General features: G+C 37.3%; 1 protein-coding gene across 1 annotated transcript in view; it reads right to left on the bottom strand.

Moving 5' to 3' along the window:
* The window catches only part of GAS2 (growth arrest specific 2), a 101,418-nt gene that overhangs the window by 64,377 nt on the left and 12,534 nt on the right, over positions 1-24,507 (bottom strand). Inside the window, 2 exon segments of the mRNA XM_064512862.1 lie at positions 126-267; positions 18,448-18,572. Coding sequence (XP_064368932.1) covers positions 126-267; positions 18,448-18,572 — 267 coding nt within the window.

Here is a 24,507-nt window from a genome sequence, read left to right as displayed (position 1 = left end):
ACTGACAGTCAGAGAAAGGTCAGATTTGGAGTCAGGATCTATTAAAGGAGCCATTCTCCCTTTCAAGGAAGGATACAAAAGCAGAATTCTTTATAATGCCAACTAATATATAAAAGAATACATACCCAAACCTTCTGATTCAAACAGGCAGGTATCATCCACCCCTACATCTCTGCACCAGGATAAGAAATTTGCTGTGTTGTCTCGTGCAAAAAAAGACCCTGAAGGAGCATTGGCTTTGCATGGAATCTTCCGTACTGGTAAGGTCTGAAAAACAAAAGCTCTCTATTTAGATACCTGCTAGCATAACACTTACACATAAGTATTATGAAATCAATATGCAGGTTTTGTATAGATGGATGAATACAGAGCCATCAACATATTTCCTTGCTATGAAAGAATTCCAGACAAAGAAGAATGAAAAGAGAAATCAGAAGCTTGTTAACTGCAAGTTTAGATCTGAGCCAATATTAGCAACTTTTTCCAAATTTGGGACTTGATATTTTGCTCCAGTTCACTGAATTAAAAAAAAAAAAAATTATGAAGATAGACTTCAGACTAGGAACTGAACTTTCCTAAAATTACATATGACTTCATGACTTGAAGCCTAGTTTCAGATCTACATTAAGAGAGAATCATACAGTTTAGAAAATTATCCTCTAGCTTTGTAATGGGTGTAAAGCTACACGGGCCAGAGTCTTAAGCATTGTAAACGTTTTAGAAATGACATCGTCTCCCACCTAACAGCACACAAGTCCCTTAAGCAAAAAACAGAAATGTAATCCAGTAGATACAAGATCAAGGTCTAACACAGAGCCAGACTCCTAGCTCACTTAGACCAGATTAGTTCTATTTACATAACTTGGATATCAGAGGAGCTGCTACTGATATAACACATACCAGAATCTGACTCAAACAGAATAATTACCATAGCAAATTTTTTGCTTGCATTTTGCTTGCACATTTTCCAATGCGTGGTACAGACACATACAAAGAATGCTCTAGGATTCGGTTCTCATTTGAGGTTTGTTTTCCTCACATGAAAAATAGCTGTCATCCATAACAAAAAGAAAGAATGAAACATTGTTACTCCGTAACTTTAAAAATCTCCAAACTATGGAGAAATTCAGATCCCATGTTGGTTTGAGAGTGCTGCTTTTCTATTATGCTGATTTATGAAACATTTGCTTCTCCTCTGAGTCAGTAGTTAGTCAACAGCAAGTGACCTAAGAGGTAGAAAACTGAAAATTGTCTCTCTATTAGGTCCTAGATTATGGCCAAAATTCAGTTTTAACAGTCTAAAAATTTTGGAAACACAGGGAGAGGAAAAAATGAAAAAGTAACCCTCCCCTTACTGCAGCTGGTGGTAGCATATTAATTCCACTATTTAGACTGTCTAGAAAGATTTATGGTTTTATACTAGAGATAGATAAGTTGCAATGTAATTGCAGAACACATACACATGCACAAAATTAATGATTTCTGTATGCCTGATAAACAAAAAAAAACCCTGCAAATACAATGGCTACAGGGATAAACAGAATTCTACTTATTTTATCGATATGTTTATGGAAGCTTATAAATTACCTTATACAATAAATACTTAGACATATTCCTTAGATCATCATCTAGCCCTCGTTTCTCCAAAATTCTTCCTCCAATTGCACTCTTTTACATTTCCTTGTTTTGCAAAAATACTCCATATGATTCAAAATATTTACCAGAAGAGATTAATATTTCTCTATATAGTAGTATGAGAAAAGACTAACCAGTTAGATATATTTTAAAGAAAATGAAAGTTAATCTTAAGTCACAGATACCACATTACCTCCTGGACCATCCAGGTAGAGAAGGGAAGAAGGAAGGAAGAGAAAGGGAAGAAGGAGAGACTGGATATCCACTAAACCCAAAGTAAAAAAATATATTAAAAAAAGCAGAAAACCTAAATTCTTACAGAGGGATCAAGATACAGAAAAACCTTACAGGATGGAGCACATGAAAGCTGTTAACCATTATTTTAAAATCCTCTCCATCCTTTTAGCAGGTTTTTGTTTTGTTTTGTTTTTTTCTCCTTCTTTACAGTGATGTCTTCTCCTTTGGATTTAGGTCCCCAAACTCCCTAAGGCTTATTTGTAGTTAATAAAAACTGGAAAAGGGCTCAGTTCCTTACAGACCACAGCTTTTTAAAAAAAAAAAAAAAATCTATTAGCACTAGACATTTCTAGAGTAATGTCCTTTTCATATCATACCAATTTCTTCAAAAGACAATGAGTATCTGTATCCTGAGGCAAATTCACACCATACAGCACAGACTGCTCCACACTTCCAACTCTCCCTTGTGACTTACAACCTTTAGGAAGAAGTAATGAAGCATTGGTCCATCTTTGCTCCCTCCTACATCCTTTATCAGGAGAATTTAATTGGACTGTGGGGAAAGCTAATAAGCTTCTTGAAAGAGCATCCACTTTTGTTAAGAGGAGTCGCTCAAAATTCTGTGGCAGCCTGACTGAGTCTGCATTCAGAGAAAAGCTGTCAAAATGAGAAGTATTTTGTTTCATGATTTTCTTCTAAAAATCTTACAAAAAATGTTTTATGAAAAGTTTCTTCTTCAAAACAATTTTGACAATGATGTATAGAGGGCCTAACCTGACCTTATTTCCTCTAGTGCAGAACAGGAATATCTAGCATAGGTTGTTAAACTGGCTATCACCAGCATTAGCTAAATTAGGAACTGTCAGGGAGCAGCAAGAGCTGGACTACTCCAGAGGAGAAGATGTGCCGGGAGCCAAGGACGACCACAACTCAGGCAGGGGCAGTACCTTCACCCACCAAGGCGCAGCCCCACAGTACCCGTGTAGGGAAGCACTTGTGATGGTAACAGGCTCTGTCAACTGTCCGGTGATCATCACACAAGACGAGGTGATGAGTCTGGTCCAGGTCCATCCAGGAAGTCCAGGAGACAAGGCTCAACATAGGTAGAAGCTCCAGCCATGAAGCCCAGCCAGCAAGTCAGGACAGCAGGAAACAGGGCCAGAGACAGGGCTACCTATGATGCAGCTCAGGCTAGAAACAGGACTGAGGTTAAATGGAGCTCCTGGGAAATGGGTAGAAGGTGTGGGTAGAGTCCCAGGTGAGGCTGGTCAGGATAATTAATGCCTTTTGATGCTTCAGGTCCTGATGGCAACTATTCTGTACTTTATAACATTTGGGCAGAATCAATCCCTTCAGAAATATATTGCTAGTTTACATTAACTCTAACTAGTCAGTAAATTCAGAAAGGTGCCATTTGATAGTACTGTATCCTAATCTCACAACGTAAAACATATGCTGTATGTACAGCATACTTTATTGTATTCTCACAGAACCAAATTACCGGCAGCTATGAATTGGTTTAACTCCATTAAAGCCAAAAGGAATGAAATTCTTTGGGATCACCTGCAACTCTGGACCGACCATGTTATATCAGGTGATACATTGATATTAGACCAACTGAGTTAAGGATCAATGCAAGAAGACCAAACAGATTTTATCTGCCAAATCTATATTCTTTGCCATTTTTAAACAATTAAGTTCAATTTAAAGCACGAATCTTGGATGACCTTATAACGCATTAGCAGCACAGTGACAGGAACAAGATGACAGAAGTCATCTCCAGTAATCCTGCACTTGCAGGTTTGTGCATAAGCTACTTCAGAGAGTATGTAAGAGAGACAAAGACACAGTTACTTCTCCTCTGAAAGTATACATGCCCTGTCAAAACAATGTAGGCTCTCAGTTCACTCCTGCAGTCTCATATCTGTATTTTCTACACTACATACATGTTAATTTGCTCTCACACTCTCCTTCAGAGCAAACAAGCTAGTCCTCTCCAAGACAAAAACATGGTAACTCAAGGAACCGCTCCCTGGGCATTATGGGTGAAACCATACCAGGTTTGTTCCCTTACACTCAGTTCTCCAACATCAGCCCAGCCGATTCTGTACCTTCAAACTACTCCGTCATGCCACATCCCATGATAGGCAACCTCTATCCTTTGACGTCATGCTAAGGATATTAACACTGTTCTGAAAGTCTGTGATACAACCCTCACTTTATTTCAGGAAATCTGAACTGACAAAACACACGAAAAAAGAAATATTGTGCTATAAAGCCTGGTGGGTGCCAGCTGGAACTCCAAGCACATGGGCCTAGTGGGAGCATGACCAATCTGCTCCGCTCAGTCCTGAGCGCACCGAGTTTGAGTCAGTCTGTACCATTTTGCCTGCAGGCCAGGAGCTGCTCCCTGGGATGGATGCCCTCATCAACAGCTAGAGCTGATGTGATGCTCAGGAGAACATATGCTGCCATTCTTATAAGGGCTGTTGGGAAGGCAGCGTGCCTGGCTGGAACGCGGAATTGTCTGCAGTTTTCCCCTGGGACATGATCGCTCTCCCATATTCATAACATCTGAATAAATCTGGTTCTAAATGTTTTGTATCTTCTGATTTAAGTATATGGTTATAATTGAAAAGAGAAATGCTTTCAAGAAAAGCAATTCAGAACAGATGATTAATGTGTTGGACACACATGCAGGTAGTGTCAGTAAAAAAACCATCTAAAACATCATTTGTTTATCAGGATATCCATAAATTACATATCTATACCTTGACAACTGAGACAGACCTTTAAGCATGGCTGTCCACTTAACGTCACTGTGAAACTTAGATACTCGTGGAGCTAGTAAAATTTCTGCTACCATAATAAAGACTGCAGTGTCTTCTAGACACTGCATTTTGTGGTAACATGGACTGGAAGCAAATAATAGCAGAGTCCATGTAGAAAACTATCATGCCTTAACTAATCAATCTGTGATATTCTCCAGTTTAATAGCAACACAGACAAAATGTCTGATTAACAGGTATCCTAAACAACTCAGAACAAACACCTGAATGTAAAAACAAGGTATGTGCTGGACAGAAGAGAAAGAAGTACAATATAAAAAAAAAAACTTGAAATCATTTTATGGAACAGATACTAGACAGACAATTATCTCCAGAATCATGTGATTTCACTGATATATGGCATCCTATATATCACCTCATTTCCCAGAATCTTAGGGTTTTGCTGAAGAAAATAGCAAAAAACAACCCCCAGTCAAAAAACCTCAAACTCCCTTGATTCAACAACACTATAATCCAGCAGATCATAGAAATCATAAGGAAATACTCCTATTTTCTTATCACCTAATAAATTTTCCTACCACCTTTTAAATAGAACTCTATTTTTTAATATTTTCAGAACTATCACTGTAAAGCTCAGCCTATGACACATGAAAGCTCTTATTTAAGAAACATCTCATGGACAAATATTCTTTACCGATTTGTATAAATGGCCTGAATATCTCAAAAGTGCTTTCTAACAGATCATTCTGAAGTAATTAGGTTTCCATATGGCAAAAGTGACTTTTGTTGACATAGTATAGTATAACCACAGTTGCTTTGAAACAGCAGTGCCCGCAATTACTCCTATCAAATATCATGAAAACAGTTCCCCAGTTACACTCCTTTTACAATCTTGTCTTGTTGACGTGCATGCATGTGGTTTCATGCAGGATGTGAAAGTGTGAGTGAAACACATGACACCATTCTGGAAAAATGCTGTCAGGTTCACTTCTAACCCAAAAGGGACTCTCTTACACTGATGCTCTGAAATCACATGGAAAAAGAAATGCATTTCTGTACTTTCCCCCCCCCCCCTAAAATGGAGGTCCACAAATACATGTTAAAGGTTTTATAGCAGACTTGAACCATATCTTGAAGACTCCTAATCATATCCCTCTCTTTGAATAGAAGATTTGACAACTTTTGATCAGTCTTTCTCACTGGAATACAAACAAAAAAGATTGTTTGTTATGGAAGAGGGTTACAGTTAACTAGTTAACACTCATTCGAAAACATTCTTTTATGGTCTGATCTACATTAACCAAAACAGTAAAAATAAAAAAGAACTATTATGGACACTGTAGTACCTGACTGCAGTAGTGTTCCTCATATAACTATTCAGTGCTACATACGTATACTTAAATTTCAATGTGAATTTATTATATCAGTTAGAACATGTATCAGTTTCAGAACTTTTTACCTGTTTGCCTTTAAATTTGCCACTGGCCACTGAGATATTTTTTTTTATCTTCAATCCTTCCTTCATTTTGTTCCAGTAGTCTTACAAAACTCCTCCTCCCTTTTGTAACCCCTGAACTAGCTCTTTAGGGTAGGGAATACAAAACAGAAGTTTTACCACAGTCTTTTTGCAGATATGATCTTTCTCCTTGTCTTTTGTTAATTTGCTAAACATAAGTGAACCAAAGCTCCTTTCTACAAGAAAGAAGCTTTTACTGAGCTACTAAATTTAGCTCATTGCAGAGTGACAGTACCTCTAAATGAAAAGGTAATACCTACTAGGGCACTTCACTCTGACAAGCTGGACTCAATTCTCTCTTTCCCTTCCCCACTTACTATGGAAGAGAGTACTTTCCAAATATAACAAAGGGACCAGCAATCAAAAGAATGCACTAAATACGTATGGAAATTGGATGCAGAGAACTCAGTGAATATAGAATTATATATATCAAATTAGAAAATGAGATATCTCCTATCACAAAAATAAAACTTAAGAAAAAATCCAATGCCCCCCAGCCTTCCCGAAGATGAAAAATTAATACTCAGGAAAATTTAAAAAACAAAAACTCAACATGGAAATTTTGAAGGCTTTGAAGATATATCAATAAAAATTACCAAACTTGTCAAAAAACACGACCATGCAGCAAGGCCTGCAAATGAGCATTCCAACTAAATGTACAAGCAGTAATTTTCCCACGAGATAAAAACTGGTCAAATGTAAATGGATTTTTATGGGATACCTTTCAAAAGGCAACTTTTTGACCCTGGATAATCTCTTAATAAATATCATGTTCTTGAAGTGGAGATGATGATTCTCTCGAAATGAAGTTAAATACGAAAAATATTAAACTTTGGCAAAAAAAAACTTATTTTAGTCTCAGAAATTACAAGATCACTTTTTCCCCTCTAATTATTCCAGAAAAGTCCAAGCTAAGGCCATGACAACGCTTAGAAGTTTTTGGTCTGAGTAGCTGAAGTCCATCAAAATACATTATAGTTTCTAACGTTTCCTGTCAAAAAAGGTTTCCATACTTCCACTACAGCATGGAATAATACAGTTCAATCAGTATACAATGAACACAGTTCCATTATTCCAAGTATTTCTTTGATTTACAGAATTATACGAGGATAGCTTCTCACTGGCAATCTGAGTAACAAATGAAAGAACCTATTCAAATTCCTAGATGTAGTTATTGTTACACGGGGTAGACTGCTATATGATAGTTATGCCTCTTCTTCTTCCTTTTCTTCCCGTTTTTCTGTCAGTGATCAATCTCTTGAATCTTTTGAAAGATCACAAGGGGGGAAGGGGAAATGAGGGTCCCAGCACTTCCTACAAGATTCGTTCCAAATGGCGCTTTACCTAACATGAGCCAAGTGTCAAGGACAGCTGAGATAAAGGTCAATGCAGTCTAAAGGAAGACAGAATTTTTTTTCAGTTGCTTTATTTGTTCGATTTTTGGATTTCCAGATGTTTAACAAAAAGACACAATTTTTATGCAGATGCTGAGAACATTCAGAGAGCATTTCACATGTAGCTCACTGCAGGGAAGTATGACTCTCCAAAGCCCTTGTATGTTCATTTTTAAGAAAAATTACATCTTTGCCTTTATGATAAAGCCTCTGAATTTCTGTGAGTTTTCCAATTAGAAACCACAAGGAAACGGCTAGAGTCCTGGGAATTCCAAGCTGGCGCAGAATTTAAAAATTTTCATGATTCAAAAAACATGTTGGAACGTTAATCTATACAGCCAAATTTCCAAACCAGCCTTAAATCAGTCTCTACAGTTGTGAACAAAGCTTTACCGTATATGTAAATTGGCCCAAAATGGTTCAAGTATAAGCCCAACTACATGTTTATTCAAATAAACTCATTAGACACAATTATGCTATATAGAAATTAGTGTCTATGCTTGAAAGTCTGACTAATGTACTCTCCTGCACTGCAGTCATCACTTATGGTAGTATATTTGCTATTTCTGTCCTTCCAGAAATTTGGGCTCTCTGTTTTCAGTTCCAGAATCACTATTAGTAAAAGGACCAAATTCTGTACTTCCTGCTTGTTCATTATTCACTTCAAACTACTTAGCCTGAACTGAGAATTAAAAAATTAAGCCAAAAGCAATGTGCTTGTCCAAATTATATTTTATCAAGAATTTAAAATGTGTGCTAACTTGCATTTAAATTTCTAATCTTATATTCCTGTTTCAGACTATTTCATAATAATCTGAATAAAAAGCCCTACACAAGGATCTGCTGGAAAGTTATATTTATAGGCTGCTTTAAAGAATTAACAAAACACACAACAGTAATGCTACAATTCACTTCATATGAGATGTAAAACCCATAATTTCTAGCAGCAAATTAAAAAAAGGCTGTATATGTATCCCTCTGAGAAAATATGCCATCTATAGCTGTAACACCTAGACTGGAATAATGGCAGAATTTTATGAAGATTTCCAGTTTCAGGAGAAATTTCATGAAGAGTCCCAGTATTAGTATTCCATACAAGAACTATTAAGTACCTATGAAAAAACATAACTTCAGATACGCCTTCTAGTTAAATTATATTATTAGGAATCAAGTTTTGGTGCTCTTTTTATTGACCTGACTTGCAGTTTGAACCATTAGCCTATTCTCAAAAGTAGGAGCTTACAGGCAGTTAACTGCTCAAATCCCAACCGCTTTTTCAATGATTATGTTGAGAAGCAGATTCTGAGTTTTTCTGCAAGGTTGAATAGGGGTGGAGAGGTATGCAGGATAATCCCTATCTCAGATTTGCTGACATGAGCACCGCCAGTTCACCTGGAGAATAAAGCCGCCACAGTCAACGGAGGGAGCAAACCATGCTTTTTCAGGAACAAAAAGTAACAACAGAAAGAACGATCTGAGAGAGATGTGATGTCTCAGGACTCTTTCCAAGGTTGTGTAGCTCTGCACCTAACAGAGTGCATGGTTTAAATGCACTGACTACACCTAAAGGTTTATAAATAGTACTTCAACCTATTCAGGTGGAAGGTGCCAAGCAGGCGATCCCGGAATACCCTAAATTTGCTCAGAAATCTCCTGTCATGGTCTGGTAGGAAGAACAACTCTCTACTACCATGCAATCTTCTTCCGGGGGGGACTTCGTAAGAATTATTTGCTGAGATTACAGGGTTTGTCCACATCACCTTTAGCAGGCAAATCTTGCAGTACCTGCCAGAAACGTGGTAATAATCCTGTCGTCTGTACAAACATGAGTTCAGCACGCTATTGACATGACTGAAGAAGGCACAAAGAATTCTCCAACAAACAGCTTTACAGTCTTGTGGGAATGATTCCTTCCAGATGGATTTGCTTTTGAGAGGCACTTCACAAGATTATTCTTTTCCTCTTGTATCCATGTCAGTGTGTCCTTATAAAGATTAATACACACAAAGACAATGTCACACTCCCCCTCCCTCCCTCCAGTAACTGAGGACAATACCTACACTCTGCATGATTAGAAATTGGCTCCATGAGCATTAACTGCAGAACAAAAATCTCCAGAAAGTCTAAGTACCGAGACAAGTGCTGCCACAAACCAGAGGGAATCCGACCATAGCATAACCACATTCATATGATTTTTCATTGCAGAGTAAGATTTACTAGCTAACAGAGACCATGTGAACATAGCTTAGGGAAGACCAGACCTGTTAAGGCCACCCAGTGCTTTCCTGTGCCATGCAGATTTATCTGGTTGAATCAGTGGTAGCTGTGGAATCTTTTCACTGGGCAGATGGCCTCAAGGCATCAAGCTTACAGGACACTGTATTTGATCTGAATACATCCTGTCTACAAGACAGAGATAATCTTGAGAATCTGAAGCCTATAGTTTAAAAGAAAAAAAAAGAAAAAAAAAAACACAAGAAGAAAAACCTCATACACCTCCCGCACACCACTGCTCTGTTGATCAGTTCAGAGGTCCAGCTTGCCCATCCATAGTCTAAGAGGAGCCAGATCCATGTGCTTCAAAGGAAGACACTTTGAAGAGGACAAAGATAAGAGACTGCTGAATGACAAAAATTATTCTTAGCACTTCCACGCTGAGGCGAATTATACCTTGAGACATGAAAATGTATAACCTTTTCAAATTAAAAAACATATATATATATATTTAGAGAGAGAGAGTCTCTCTGTTGCATCTATGGATGTTCTCACTATAAGCATACATATATCTGATTCTGCTTAGAAAACTGTCAGCCTCTTATTCTCAGTTGGGAAGAGTTCACGGCAGTAAGTTTGAAAAGTATTACTACATTTCAGAAAGACCTAATGAAAGGAAATTATAAGTTTACTGGTTTTCATTGCACAGCAACTCAGCCATTCACTGAGAAGAATGATTTCATTAGGGTTGGACCTTTTTTTTTTTTTCCCCTGAAGGAAAAAAAAGGTTATCTGTTTTGGCTTGACTTCTGCATTTTAATATCCTGAATAACTTTATCGCACACCCACATTTTGACAACTCTAGTAAGGGAAGTTTGAATAGCTTCACTGTTGATTTTAGAAACTGTACATCTTGCCCAAAAAATTTTTTACTATTCTCCTCATTTTTAAGAACCTTTAAAAATATTGAGAACCATACCAAGCACAGCCTGCCTTCTTGTATACTAGCCAAGCTAGTTTCCTTGTGAAATTGCTGTGTTCCTAGTTCTCTTCCTAATTTGATATTTAATCAGTGCAAGTGAAAAACAGACATCAGCTATTATACCCTTATCCTCTACAATTTGTTAGATTTGTGTACTGTCTTCTGTAAACAAAAATAGTAATTTGGCAGTATCTGTACACATCTCTCCCTTTTCCACAATGTAAACTGATATTTCTAGATTACTTATAGATGAAGGTTACAGTAGCATATTAATTTTTGTCATTTAACCTAACAATTGAAAAGACAGAACAAGAATAAACACATCTTTTGTTCTCATAAATTGCTAGAGTAACCCCAGAACTGTTACTCACTCCTGACTCCCACTGGTTTGGGAAATGAGTCAAATCTTGAACCGATTGTCTAGATTAGCTAACACAGGAGTACTAGATTTACTGCATTTGTTTGTGGCCCTGTTGGAAAGCTGACACAAAGCTCTTTGAAGGAATACATTCACAGGCAAAGGTAGGTTTCAACACATGTACAGAGAAGTTGCCCCCTACCTGCATTTAGAGAAACATAAGTTTCCATGTTTTTCATAAATGAGCAGAGTCAAATATCAATTTCTTTTCATAATGGAAGCTACCTAATACTTGTCACAGCTCAGCAAATGCGATAACAATACAGTCTGGCACCTATTATGAGAAGATCTCAAAGCACTATACAATGTTCACAAATTAAGCCTCAAAGTAATGGTGTAGAGTGAATAGTATTCCCAGGATACAGATGTGGGAAATGAAAGGACAGAGATGTATTTTCCCAAGAGCCAACAGGAAGCTTACAGCTGAAATGGAAAATGAACTTAGGTCTCCAGTTCTGTGCTCTTGCTCTTCAGCCATTACCCCCTGTCAATTCTTTCAATATTGAGAGAATTTAAGTCAAATCCTTGGATACTTCAGTCCTTTAACTTCCAGGGTTCTGCCCCTACTTACCCACATACATAATTCTCTCTAGAAACAAAACATTTTGAAAATTTAGAACAGACTACATGTTTTCAGTTATGTAAGTGATGAATTGCTTCGCATTTGAGACCCAACTTCAATACCAGAGCTTAATTAAGGGCAAAAAGAAAAAAAACCCTCCAACCCAGATTCCTGTTTAGATCTCTTAAGTGTAACTCTCCAAGTGCATACAGTGCAGTCACTAGGTCAAAACCTCATCTTATGCAAATCTGCATGACTCCAGAGAAGCCAACGCTGTAACAGTGATCTGCACCTACCAAGTACCTTATTCATTACATATATTTCCAAGGAGCAAGTGAAAGCTTTGGATACGGAACAACTGCAAAATACACTTCAGATGCTAGGACTATGGGTCAGAGGTGGACAGAATCTCTTAATGTTAGCAAATATATTCACATATCTACGCATTAATGACTGCTTTCATAGACAATTTCAATGAAAGTGCACATGCACATCCAAGGGCAAAATTTACTCAGTGTTATACACAGTAGTTTTATTTCAGTGCATGTTCAATTTAATCTTCTTAAATCATCTTAACCTCAGCTACCACTGGAAAAAATAAAATTAAATGCATATTTGAATTAAATATGCTAGGACTTAAGAAATATTTGCATCCAGATTTATTTTGTACTTACCCCTATTTCTTTTATAGGCCAAACCAAATCTAGATCCTGGCTTCCTGAAAGTGGGATTTAATTTTAGTTTCAGTTTCATTATTCAAGAGTATTTCTAAAAGAGATTTGAGCTGAGATTAATCTGATTAACCTCTGAGAACCTGGAGAAGAATGATTGAGCTTCAATCTGTTTTCCTTCATTTGCTATGAAAACATTGCTTTCAGTGGAATATTCGAAAATATATATTCAGGTTCAAGTATGGTGGGCAGACTACTATGCCCTGTCTATTAAATGGTGATAACTATTAACACACTTTATTTATGTTTATTTTAAAATCTTAATTAATGGGCTTACTAAACTAAGCCCAAGCAAGTGTGGACTCTGTGCATACCGCACATGCCTTGATGCTTTAAATTTGTTTGTACAGCTGTGAAATTCTCAAATTAACTATCTGTCAGGAAAAATAAAATACTGCCAGGAGAGCACGGAGATGAAATCCAGCCAATGGGAGAAAATTACAAAATGGCATCCTGTGACATGAATCACCTTTATGAAATAACTTCTGCTATAATAATAAGTCTGTAGTTTCTAGACAGTAGATCATTAGCAGCAGCACTGGTAGTTCCAGCAACTTACTGCCATACAAATCTTCACCATTTATTAAGATTGCTATCAGTCAGCTCCTAGACATTTTATAGATGCACATGATTATGATTCATTTAATACTGTAAATCTCCCCAAAAAGGGGGAGGGGATGTTTCTCAAAGAATGTATCCTACAGTCATAACAGCCTAATACTGTACTACCTACTCAAAATTCTCACGAATGCCATGAAGTTTTGTCTGTCTGAAGCAAAGGATCAGATATACACCGAACACATTTTCAGAACCATCAAGTTTTGAGATGTGATTTAGCTGCTTAACAATAAAAAATTTTGTCTTCTGGGGTTTGAGAAAGAACCTAGCACCTAACATCCTTTGAAATGAACAACTTAAATTCTTCATCTCTAGAAACTCACATGTTTATAAACTCAAATAGATTTAACAATCTATTCCTGAGTGATTAACAAATCTAACCCCACAGGGCTAAGGAACTAGACTCATAAAGGGTGCATTCAGAGCATCCAATATGACATCTAAAGTACCTATTACAGCATTAAGCTCAGAAGGGCAGTGAGCAGAGACCGTGTAAACGGCACCAAAGGCTGCCAAACTCTGGTGCTCCCAGTCATGAATCACTGCCTTGGATACAGATACCAAAGTAGAGTCTGAGTCAGGTGCTATTTTTAGCTGTTAGGATTCAGCCATGAATGGGCAATTTTATTCCATCTGTATACAGAATAAAAACCATGCACTTAATTTAAAGTAATTTCTTTGAAGTTTGACCAATGTGACGATAGATTTGTCCATCTGCACAAACAGCAAGGTATTCAGCCCCAAGAAGCAATAACCTACAGAATACACGAATGACCCTTCTGGGTCAGCCAATTAGGGAAGACTAAGACCATAGCAACCATACGTTACATCCCTCAATACTCTCCCAGGCTCTAACCACTTTCAGCTATAGGGACATCTTAGGCTAGATGGGGGTTTCTGTGTATTTTAACTTTCAAGGGATTTATCTGCCATTATCTCATTCAGTGTTTTCCTGAATCCAGGTAAACTTTAAGAATCAGTAACATTCATCATCAAGGAGTTTCCAGCCACAGTGAAAATAAATACCCTCTTTGTTTTGCTCTTACTACTTCATTTAATGCCCTCTAGTTTTTGTACAGAAAAGTTTGTCAGCATCTACCATGCCATTCACAGTTCTGTAGACTTCTATCGTATGCCCCCACGTCATCTCTTCCCACACTAAAGAACCCTAACCTACTCAGTCATTCCCCATAAAAAGCTACTCCATTGATCTCCCTTGCCTTCCTCTGAATCTTAAGTAAGACTTTTTGCTTTTGCATCATATACCTTTTTATTTCCTTTTCAGTTTCTTAAAGCTTTCCTCCCAAGCTATATCGCCAGTAGCTTCCTAATTCTTTTGGAGATGCCTCTAATATCCAAAAATGTCCCCACATGATACAAAAGGAAGGGTTTATACCACCATGTTCTTTCCATACAGGAGAACCTTGTATTTCAGGAAGCACAGTCTTTTTAGTTTATGCTTTTCTGATTTACTCCAGACTCAGAAAAGCTGATGCCAATGCACAGGGTGTCCTGGAAAGCTGAAGAAAGTTCATTCCTCTCTAATTAGACAGCAGATGATTCAGTTCTGTTAAGAACCAAACACTGATGTTGAGGGAAAGTTGCTGCACAAGCAATTCATTCAGACGCAATGAGATTTTATATCTGTCATACTGTAGAGTATTGCAATGTGACCTTAAGCAATTACAGTGTACAATTGATGAGTCAATGTAGGTAAAATTAGTTTTTAATGTGTTCCTCGATATGTTGTTATAGCTGGTAAATAAGACAGGCCCAAAGAGTTTTAAAAGTGGATCATAATCAGCAGTACATATCAAACAGAACAGGATATATCGTCTTCTAACTAAGATAAAACTAAAACCAAAGTATTTTATGGAGATTTGGCATCTAGGAAGCAGCTCATTTATGAGGAAAAGCTCTGCTTATGCAAACAGCAATTCAGGCTTGTGGTGGGACTTGGTAAGATATTCCCCCCCCCCCCTCCCCCCCCCCCCCCCGTTATCTATATCCTCAGCCTTATCCTGTCTCCCTCACCCAGTTGCAGCCTGGTACTGCCTGCAAGCTGAGCCTTCTGGCAGCCATTCATTTTATACCAGTCTGCTTCTATCTAAAAAAATAAAAATACATAAAAATTATACACATGGATAAAAGAGCATGTTATCTATTTTAATAGAGGCTGGACTCTACAGAACTTCCAGCTGCCAATAAAGTTATCTGCATCAGGGCACCTGCGGGGAAGACCATAAAGTTTCTGTTTTCCTGTGAACAGAGAAAGGGCCAAATGGCTCCAGAATTCCGCATGTATTATTAACGCCGTGCATAATAATGATTCAAGGGAGGATTGTGGAATTCTTACTATGCTAAATTTCACACAGTATAATCTTCTTATAAATTTCTTTGGCACCACAAGTCAGATTTTCCAACATGCAGACTAGTTCTATTGCCTAGGACTGCTACACAGGGAGTTACAATCTGAAAGGATAAATAGTTCACTAATAGCCTGCAATGACACACAGCTATTACTCTGTCATTTCTTTGATTTCTTTCTATACTAACTATGAAATAATATACATTGAGAAACCAGCAGTGGGGCAGGATTTTTCCATTTAATTGCATTGCCTGTTATACCAGTTTGAAAAACAAAAGACCAACAAATCTAAGTAATTACAACATATGGGATTACAAACATCTAATTGGCTTCTAATATAACTTCATTTCAAAAAAAGAGGGGATTAGCTAATTGAAGTTAGGAAGGCCATATTCTCAGCCGAGTAAGTTAATACAAGAAAGAAACCCTGCTTCTTTTTGGTGGCAGAACACAGAAGTTCCAAACATTGGAACATTCCTGGTTTATCTTTCCAAACAGTAGCTCTCAAAATAAGCCATGATCAGACAAAAGTCTGTGATGATACAAAACAAAAGAACCCAAAACACAGTAGTTAGGTATCTAATAAAAATGCATTGCTTGAACTTCTGAATATTCACTAGAACTTTGTAGTTGTTGACCAATCCTTCTTGATTAGATACTACCAAAGTAAAATTTGTGCGAATTCTGTGTTAAACGCACATGGTTTTCTGAGATGTCAGTCTTTAAAAATGTTTTGCACTTTCTCATTTGATTGACTGCATTTCTCATCTTTCTTCCAGCTCTTTCTTCCCTCTTTTTTTTTCCCTATTTAAAGAAAACAGAAGGTGCAAAAACAAAAAATCTGCCTCAGTCCAGATAATTTCTTCTGCAACGCTATTATGAGCCTGGAACCAAAAAAAAACAACTTACGCAGCTGCTGCTGACACAAGGCTGTCAGTACTCTAATTTCTCCTGCAGACAAGTTAGGAGAACATCAAAAATAGCAGATGCAGTTTCTGTTTTCTGTTCTTGGGTTCCTTTTCCCCTTGTTGCATATTTGTCTTTTTTACCATTACAGGTAGATGTATCTGAATTCAACAAGACTAACAAAGAAGTTTCAGAGCAACTGAATTAATGTAAATGTTGAGCATTTCAGCTAACTTCTCTCCAAAAGGACATTTGCTGCATTCTTTAATTTCTCCCAGTAAGACTGTCCTACGAAAATTATTTAAGCCAAAGGGAAAATACATAGTTAATAGGAAAAAAGATTTTCTGAGCAATTCCTATTCTATATCCTTTAACTCTTTATTTTCTGTCTCTGCACAAGAACAAACATATCTTAGTGGTGCATTTGCCAGGAGAGTATGCAGAATGTGATTTCTAGTTTTGAAAACCTGAAGCTTGTTTTAGTTGTTCTGTGTTGCACAATAAGGATGTGAACCCAGCAGTTGCTGTTGAGCTAGACATCCAATTCTTTTTCTGAACCCCAAAACATGTAAGTAATGAAGAATCAACCACATCTAATAATTATTTTTCCACTATCATTTTTGCTTGCCTTATTTGTAGCCTGAACTTGTCTTGTTTCAGTTTTCATCTAATTTCAGTTTTCACTTCTAATGACTATTTTTAATAACTATTTGTAATGACTTGTCTAAATGGTAAAGGACAGTGCACAACAGATTTTTTTCTCTCCATGTACTTGCAGGCTGCAATCAAGCAAGATCTTAACCTCGTCTTTGCAAAATCTTACACATCTCTCGGAAGATCACGTTTTCCACATCTCACATCATCTCTGCAGCTCCTTTCTGAATCCTTTCCAATACACCAACAGGATCTTTAAATTCTAGACACCATAACTAACTATAGGATTTTATTACTGGCCTCACTAAAGCTGTTTATGGAAGAAGGGGCACTTTCCACAGCTACTCAATATTCCCCCTGCATATAAATACAAGGATCACATTTTATCTATTAGCTACCACATCACACTGCTAGATCTTCTTCAGTATCTTAACCTCCACATGTTACAAGCCTTTTTTTGAGTAACCTCCTTACAAAACACAATGCTTCCCCCTGTAAACAGCATTGCATATCATTGGTTTTTAGCTATATAGCATGTATATAGCTTCATTAAGCTATGGTGATGAAAATAACGGGGGCCAGGGGGAGGGAGGAAGAGAGGGAACCACTTAATTTTCATATTTCAGATTTGCAGAACAGAAGGTTTCAAGGATGGAGGAGAGTGTTTGATGACGTTTTAACTTATGAACTGAATAATCAGATATGGGAATCAGAGGCACAAAGAACATCTAGGAATACTACATAAATATCAGCTATTCTCAGGCCCAGAATACAGGCAAAACATTTGATCGTGCCTGTTTTTTCTTTTTTCTTGTAACATGTTATTTTGGTTCCTTTTGATCTTTTATTATCTTTACAACACTGCAGGATATGGGGAAGCTTTCTATGGTCTGAGACAGATAATAGAATCAGGGAGGTCAAATTCTACAACACAGTTTATCTTTTCTCTTTTAATGACCCTACAAATTGGGATTTCGCAATGCTATTTTTATATGGGAACTTTTCAGAGTAGAATCATGCTTTAGCAGGTAACTAAAACTCACCAAAATGACCGAAACAGTTTCCACTGTCCACAACAGACCAGGAGGACAACAGTCACATTTCTAAAAATGATGTGCTATTATGCTGCAATGCCTGAGCTGCTGCTACATGCCTTCTTACAGCAGATGCAATATATTCTCTAGGACATCAGAAATAATTCCTTGATGGAACATTTTTGTATGAAATAAGTAAATTATAATTTCAAGAAAAAATTCATTATCCTGCTTTTAAGTTCTTTCTTCTATATAGAGCAATCACCTCCCTGCCCATTTGCAGAGCCTCCATAAATGAAGCCTCTTAACTGCTCAAAGTAGTTCAGCACCAGAACGGTCAAACACCTCAGATACTGATAATACATGCTAGAACATTTACCGACACTTACTTTGCCAGGCTTGTTTGCATCAAAGCTGTTCTCTTTAAATTTCTCCTGCAGGGTCTCAGCTAACCGACAAAGCAAGGCACCATTATCCAATTTCTCCATAAATGTTTCTGCTGTTATGTCTCTACCTGAACAGCAAACAGAAAATTAACATAGCAAAAAAGTTGAACAGTGTAGACTGCATTTGTAAAGAAAAAGAACATGACCTAAATGCACTGAAATTTACAGAAATCTTTACAACGATTTGAAACATGCCTTAACTGAATAACTTGCATTATTTAGAATATTTGAATATTTGGTCAATAATCTCACTACTACTTTACTTTACTGGTGCAGGTACAGCAAATTATCTAAAGAAATATGCTTTCTTTGGGAGGGTATGCATTACCTGAAAAACAAATCGGACATATCAGAATCTGCATATCTCATTTTACTTACGTAATTCCAGTGTTTTTATCATAGTGTTTTAAAAGACAGAGTGCAGCAGGCAAATGGTTTACACTAGTGTGCATGGTTATTTATAGTGTAAGTGTCACTAACACTTTTACTACAGCTTGTTTCCTAACAGAAGTAGCCAACCACGTCTAGAAAGAAAGGAGATTTTTCTTTAGCATTATTTAAAGATTTGATCTTACAAGAAGCTGACAAAATACTGAAGTGACTGCAACACTCCTTTGAAAGAGCTTTCCGGAAGAAAAAGTTAGATTCTTTAAAAAACAAACAACCCATACACATTAAGCATCTACTTGCCATATAAATTAAAACTTTCACACAAAGAACAAAACCAAAATATTCTGATTTGGTAATATATCACTGTGACTCGATACTGTAGTTCAGCTGCTGCATGTACTCTTCTTCTGCTACTGCTGGCCTCCCTGGCCAAACTGTCTGCCTGACACTGTAACTACATTTTCCTAAAGGAGAGCTCATAAGAGGCCTGTTTTGAGATATGCAGTCTGACCAGGTTAGCCAAGCTAAATGAGAAGGGAAACATTTACCACCAAACTAAACTCCCAGCATTATGACAGCATTTCCAAATTAAAAATATATATATATATTTCTTGTTGAAGTTTTTCAGTTTTCACATGCCTACTGGAAAATTTGTCCTCTCTTTGGACACTTTTTTGATCAGCAGTTGTATTTTTCCAACATTCTTAACTTCTACCAATGTCAAGGGAGCATCAAGGACTAATTCTTGCTCTTCCTATTAAGAAAGGACATTTTACCCTCTCCATGTTATTTACATATGTCATTTGGGAACCAGAATAATAATACGAGCTCATTTTTCATAGGCTGTTAGACAGCACTCATAAGGTAACAATTTTCTATACTGCCAAAGGAAAAAAAAAGCCACCAACGAAGTGAGACTGGTTCCCTCTCCCATCCCCACATCCACTCCTCCTACTCAAGACTGAGTTCTTTACAAGAACTAGAACAGTAGGCAGAAGTCTGCCCACTGCTGGTTGATTTTTCTTGCCACCGATTTTTTGACCAAAAAGCAACTGTCTGACCCAAGCATTTTTCCAGGAAGATTTCCGGAACTCATTTTCAATAAGAGGTCTAGGAACAGAGAGCATTAATCTCATTAGAACAGGTTCACAACATTTTTTTCAAAAAGCAGACAAAACAGGAAAAGCATAGCTCTCATATACTTTTTCATTCAAAAGAAGCAAAAAAGCAAAAAAAAAAAAAACCCAAAAGCAAGAAAAATGAAGAAGATTGTTAAAATGAATACTACACTTCTGTAATATATTGTTGATATATTGTGATCTGATGATCGATGTCACCTTAACACTGGCAACAGCAGTGCTTTCTAAAAGCAATATAATCAAAAAAAAAAAGCTAAAGGAAAGTTATCTAGGCTCTTGTTTGAAGACAGCTAGATACTTCAACATCAATGCAATATTCTTTGGGCAAAAAATTGCCAGTCTTTTTAGCCTGGTCAGCTAAGCCCAAAGTTTAAGATAACAGTTGTGCAGCAAATCAAATTCAGATGCAATAGTAAACTTACATTTTCGGTTGAAGTTAAACCTGATTTTTTCTAATACATTTCTACTTCAGAAGCATCTGTTTGATGTGAAGATTTTTTTCCTTTTTTTTCCCCACCATTTTCCTTTTTTTGCCTCATTTCTCTCTGCTGCACAGCCTGCACTGTAGCTCCCAGATACAAAATGACTTCTGCAGGCACCAAAGAGCAGTAGCAGTGCTGCAAACATTCATCACAGTGGTAGCTTGTGCATAACTGACATTATTTTTGTTGTACCTCCAATCCAGCTGAGGCCAGGACTGAAGCTATAATAGCCCCAGATAAAAAAAATGCAGCATCTTGTCACCTCAAAAGCCTTTATCGCCATTCTAGCCTGCATATTTCTCATTATTGCTAATAAAATATTTTCTACTTTGCCCCATCAGCATTTTTGGCAAAACGTATAAAGCCATCAGAAAGCTAAAAATGAAAAATTACCATATTCTCGGAACTGCTCTATTTTTTAATCCATTACTGCATTTTATTGTAGATTCATTTTCTTTTAAAAAAATGTATTTCAAATATTTTTACCCTATGGAAGGGTTTTCTGTTTTGGAAAGCACAAGGATATAAAGGATGTTCTCCACTGGTAAAAGAATCACATTCTACATCTCTATTCTGTCCTGTGATTTATAGATCTGTTATTTTCCTGGTCAAGTCTTAAAAAAAAACCCAAACCTATTTAAAGCTATTTATTCTTTAGACAGATATGGAAAAATACTTCTATCTTCTGCTGCCATTTAACAATACGTTTACATTATTTTTAATGCTGAATTGCATTAGCGGTTTGGTCACTACATATTGTACATTAAGCCAGAGTATTTCAGTTCTGTTCCTCTTTTATGAAAGCTGAAAGAATGAGTTTTGCATTGAACATCTGCATCCAATGAAAAATATATTAGGTGTCAGCTTTCAATTCACTATATTTTATGGCTCCAAAAGGTGGCATTTCTTTGCTAAAACAGACACACTGACATATTTAACAGTTGAAATGTATTGATTCAAATGAGAGTAATGTTCATAGCCTGAGGAAAAAAAAAGGCTCTGTATATTTGTATGGAAAAAACATTAAACTCCATTAAAAATGTATAACCCCCCTCTATAATCTCAAGAAGGCAGTTGCAATGTTTTTATAGAATGGTAATAACATTATATATAATAAAAACCAACACTAAAAGTATGAAAAAACAGGAATATAAAGGCTTTCTCCAACCTTGCAAGCATTGCTTACCCTCTCTCTTAATACAGCAATCAGATGCCCCTTAAAAAGAGACACCTTTAGGCCTGAATGACTGTTACTTGGGAGCTGCGTGCAGCTGTCTATAAGGCCACCTAGTCCTGGGGGCCCTAGTGCAACCAGACTGGGAGGTCTGTGAAAGAAAGACAAAATGAATGTGGAGGGATCCAAAGGCTAAAATAAAGTACCAAAATCTAGTTGATTCTTCTATTATTGCAGTGTTCAGTGACTACAGTGCAAGACCCTGACTCCAGCCTCATAACCAGCTGATCTAAAAATTGTATTTTTCAATGATAGCACAAATGTAATGTTTTACAAATGGAAACATTTCACTCAAGTGAAACTGAAATACATCAGCAGCAGGATGGCTTCTACCATACTGAGGCATCAGTGGAAGTATTCCTCCCCATCCTCCCAAAAAGCAGGGCATTTAAACCCCAGATAACATAGAACAGAAATAAAGAAAAAAAGGGCAGTGATTTTACACACACACAAAACTGGATCCATTTTGACAAGAAGGCTATTGTGTATACTAGAATAACTAACAGCAAGAGAAACTGTTTTGGTCTCACTGAGACACCATCATTTACTTGAAATGGATCAAAGATGCAGTCCCAAAGGCATCCTGATACTGAAGAAAATTATACAGCCTCTTAACTAAATGAGAGGCTGCATCAGAGTCAGCAGAATCACTAGAAGTATCATGAATGTCATGATATCCAGAGATATGTAAAGCCTTTACTTCCCACTGGCTTGAGCTGAACACACTGATGCTCCAGAATCCTCTTAGACACCAATATCAGCAAGATTACTGAGCTGAAGCAAGTTCTCCTTTTATTCAAAATATAAGAAACAGTTTTCCTTCAGAAGACTTCCCACCCTTCATCTCCCAAACTTTATGCCTTTCCTAACATCCTCGCCTCCCTGTTCCTTTTCTCCAGGCCTACTTCACTTCTGCATCCACGTAGTCAATCTTTACATGCCTCAAAGGTCCAGAGCATCTTACAGTCTCCACCTTCTTTTACACGATGCCCCAGCAGCTCTGTTAGAAAGAGGCTGCAGTACCGAAATCTTGGAGCCCAGACATGTTCCCACAGCTGGGGCACATCTCAAACATTTACAGGTCTATTCCACAGTCCCACATGTTAAATGAAGCTGAATAGAGTAGGCTGCAATATAGTAACCTCCAGCATCTGGTACAGTCTCCAGAGTGGCAAAAATTCAGAGCTATATACAATAGCCAATGGGGAAACAATGCCTCTTTTTACTCTTGAAAGTACACCTTCTAAGTGACAAATTGGTGATGAGGTCCACTCCTCTTGATATCGACCCTTTCCAATCTCCAGACGCATATGAGAAAATGATAAAGTACAGCAACAGCAAAGCCCACTTGCTTTCAAATTGTTGTTTTGGTCCCTCTAGAAGACTAGCACAGCCCAGTGGTGATAATTCCCACGTGAAACTTGCCCACAGCGGAAGAGAAGTTTTCAGGATCATAAAGAGAATTCTACCAAACTGAGTATATACATAATTTACAAAATAACCTATGTTTTCTCTGCTGACACACTCCAGAATGCTTCATTGGCTTTATGCATACTAAAAACAAGGCCAGACAAACTCATGTTTGTTTTGCAACACCTTTGGTCGAGACATCTACTTAATCTTGGCATTGCAAGGATCTCTAGGCTGAGCGGGACAAAGCTCTGCAGAAGGAAGGGAGGTAAGAGAGTAACAACATAACCTCTCCACACCCTCCCCCACTGCCAGGGTGTCCCACTTCAAGAATGATATAACGATACAATACAGTATGAGTCAATCCCATCTGACACATTGGTTTGATTTGCAATGCCCCTTTTCCAGCCACTCTGAACACAGGCAGCTAAAAATCTATTCTGCAATGTAGCTGTAATGACAAACTGTCCTCTCAGCAGCTCTGAGCTTCTTTGACATGGTTCCAAGGATAATCAGCAGAATGTGTAAAAATTACTAGCAATGACTAGAAAACAATGTCCATGCTGAAATAAAGTGTCTAATTTTCATGGTCACAAATTCTTAGAGAGCTTTTTTTTTCAGATGTGCCACAACATCATGTATCTCAGTCTTCCAAACTGCACCTCAAATTCTAGTTGCAGTGCCTAGCTTCTATTTAATATCGAATACCTTTATTCATACCATGAAGTGCAATATTATTTCTGTGTTTTCCAGCTTGCAATTCCGAACTGAAACCAGGATTTGCTGGTACAAAATTGTCATCATTTTAACTTCTTTAACTAGATATATTTCCTCCCCACGAAGAATTCCAAAACATCATCAGTTGATCAAACTATCACATAAAGAGGTTCAGCCCACATTCTTGCCTGAAATATATTTTATTATATTAAAAATCTACACTGATTTAAGAAGTAGGCCAGAATCTGAGTGCCCGTCATTTGCCTTCATTGCTTCATAGTACAAACAAATGAACAAAATATAGATGAAATAAAACATGAAACAATGTGATAAAAAATATATATACTAATTTTCTTTACAAAATAAATTGAGTAGTTTTATTTTGTTAAAACTGATATGAGGATACGTAGAACGAGGCCATACAAGTTACAGTACAGAGCAGACTAGGGTATGGATGTACCAAATATTATCTTTTCTGTGACACCTACACACCCAGGCTCACAAAAATCTACTGACCATTACGGCAGAGTAGGTTATCCTCTGATGAAAGAAGAATAAAACACCTTGAACGTTGCTTCGGATACTGAGACGTGAGGCAATACAGGAAGGTAGTAGCATGCTGTAAATTCAT

This window comes from Dromaius novaehollandiae, chromosome 5, assembly GCF_036370855.1.
Source record: "Dromaius novaehollandiae isolate bDroNov1 chromosome 5, bDroNov1.hap1, whole genome shotgun sequence".
NCBI classification, from domain to species: domain Eukaryota; kingdom Metazoa; phylum Chordata; class Aves; order Casuariiformes; family Dromaiidae; genus Dromaius; species Dromaius novaehollandiae.
This window is presented reverse-complemented; position numbering and strand designations above follow the sequence as displayed.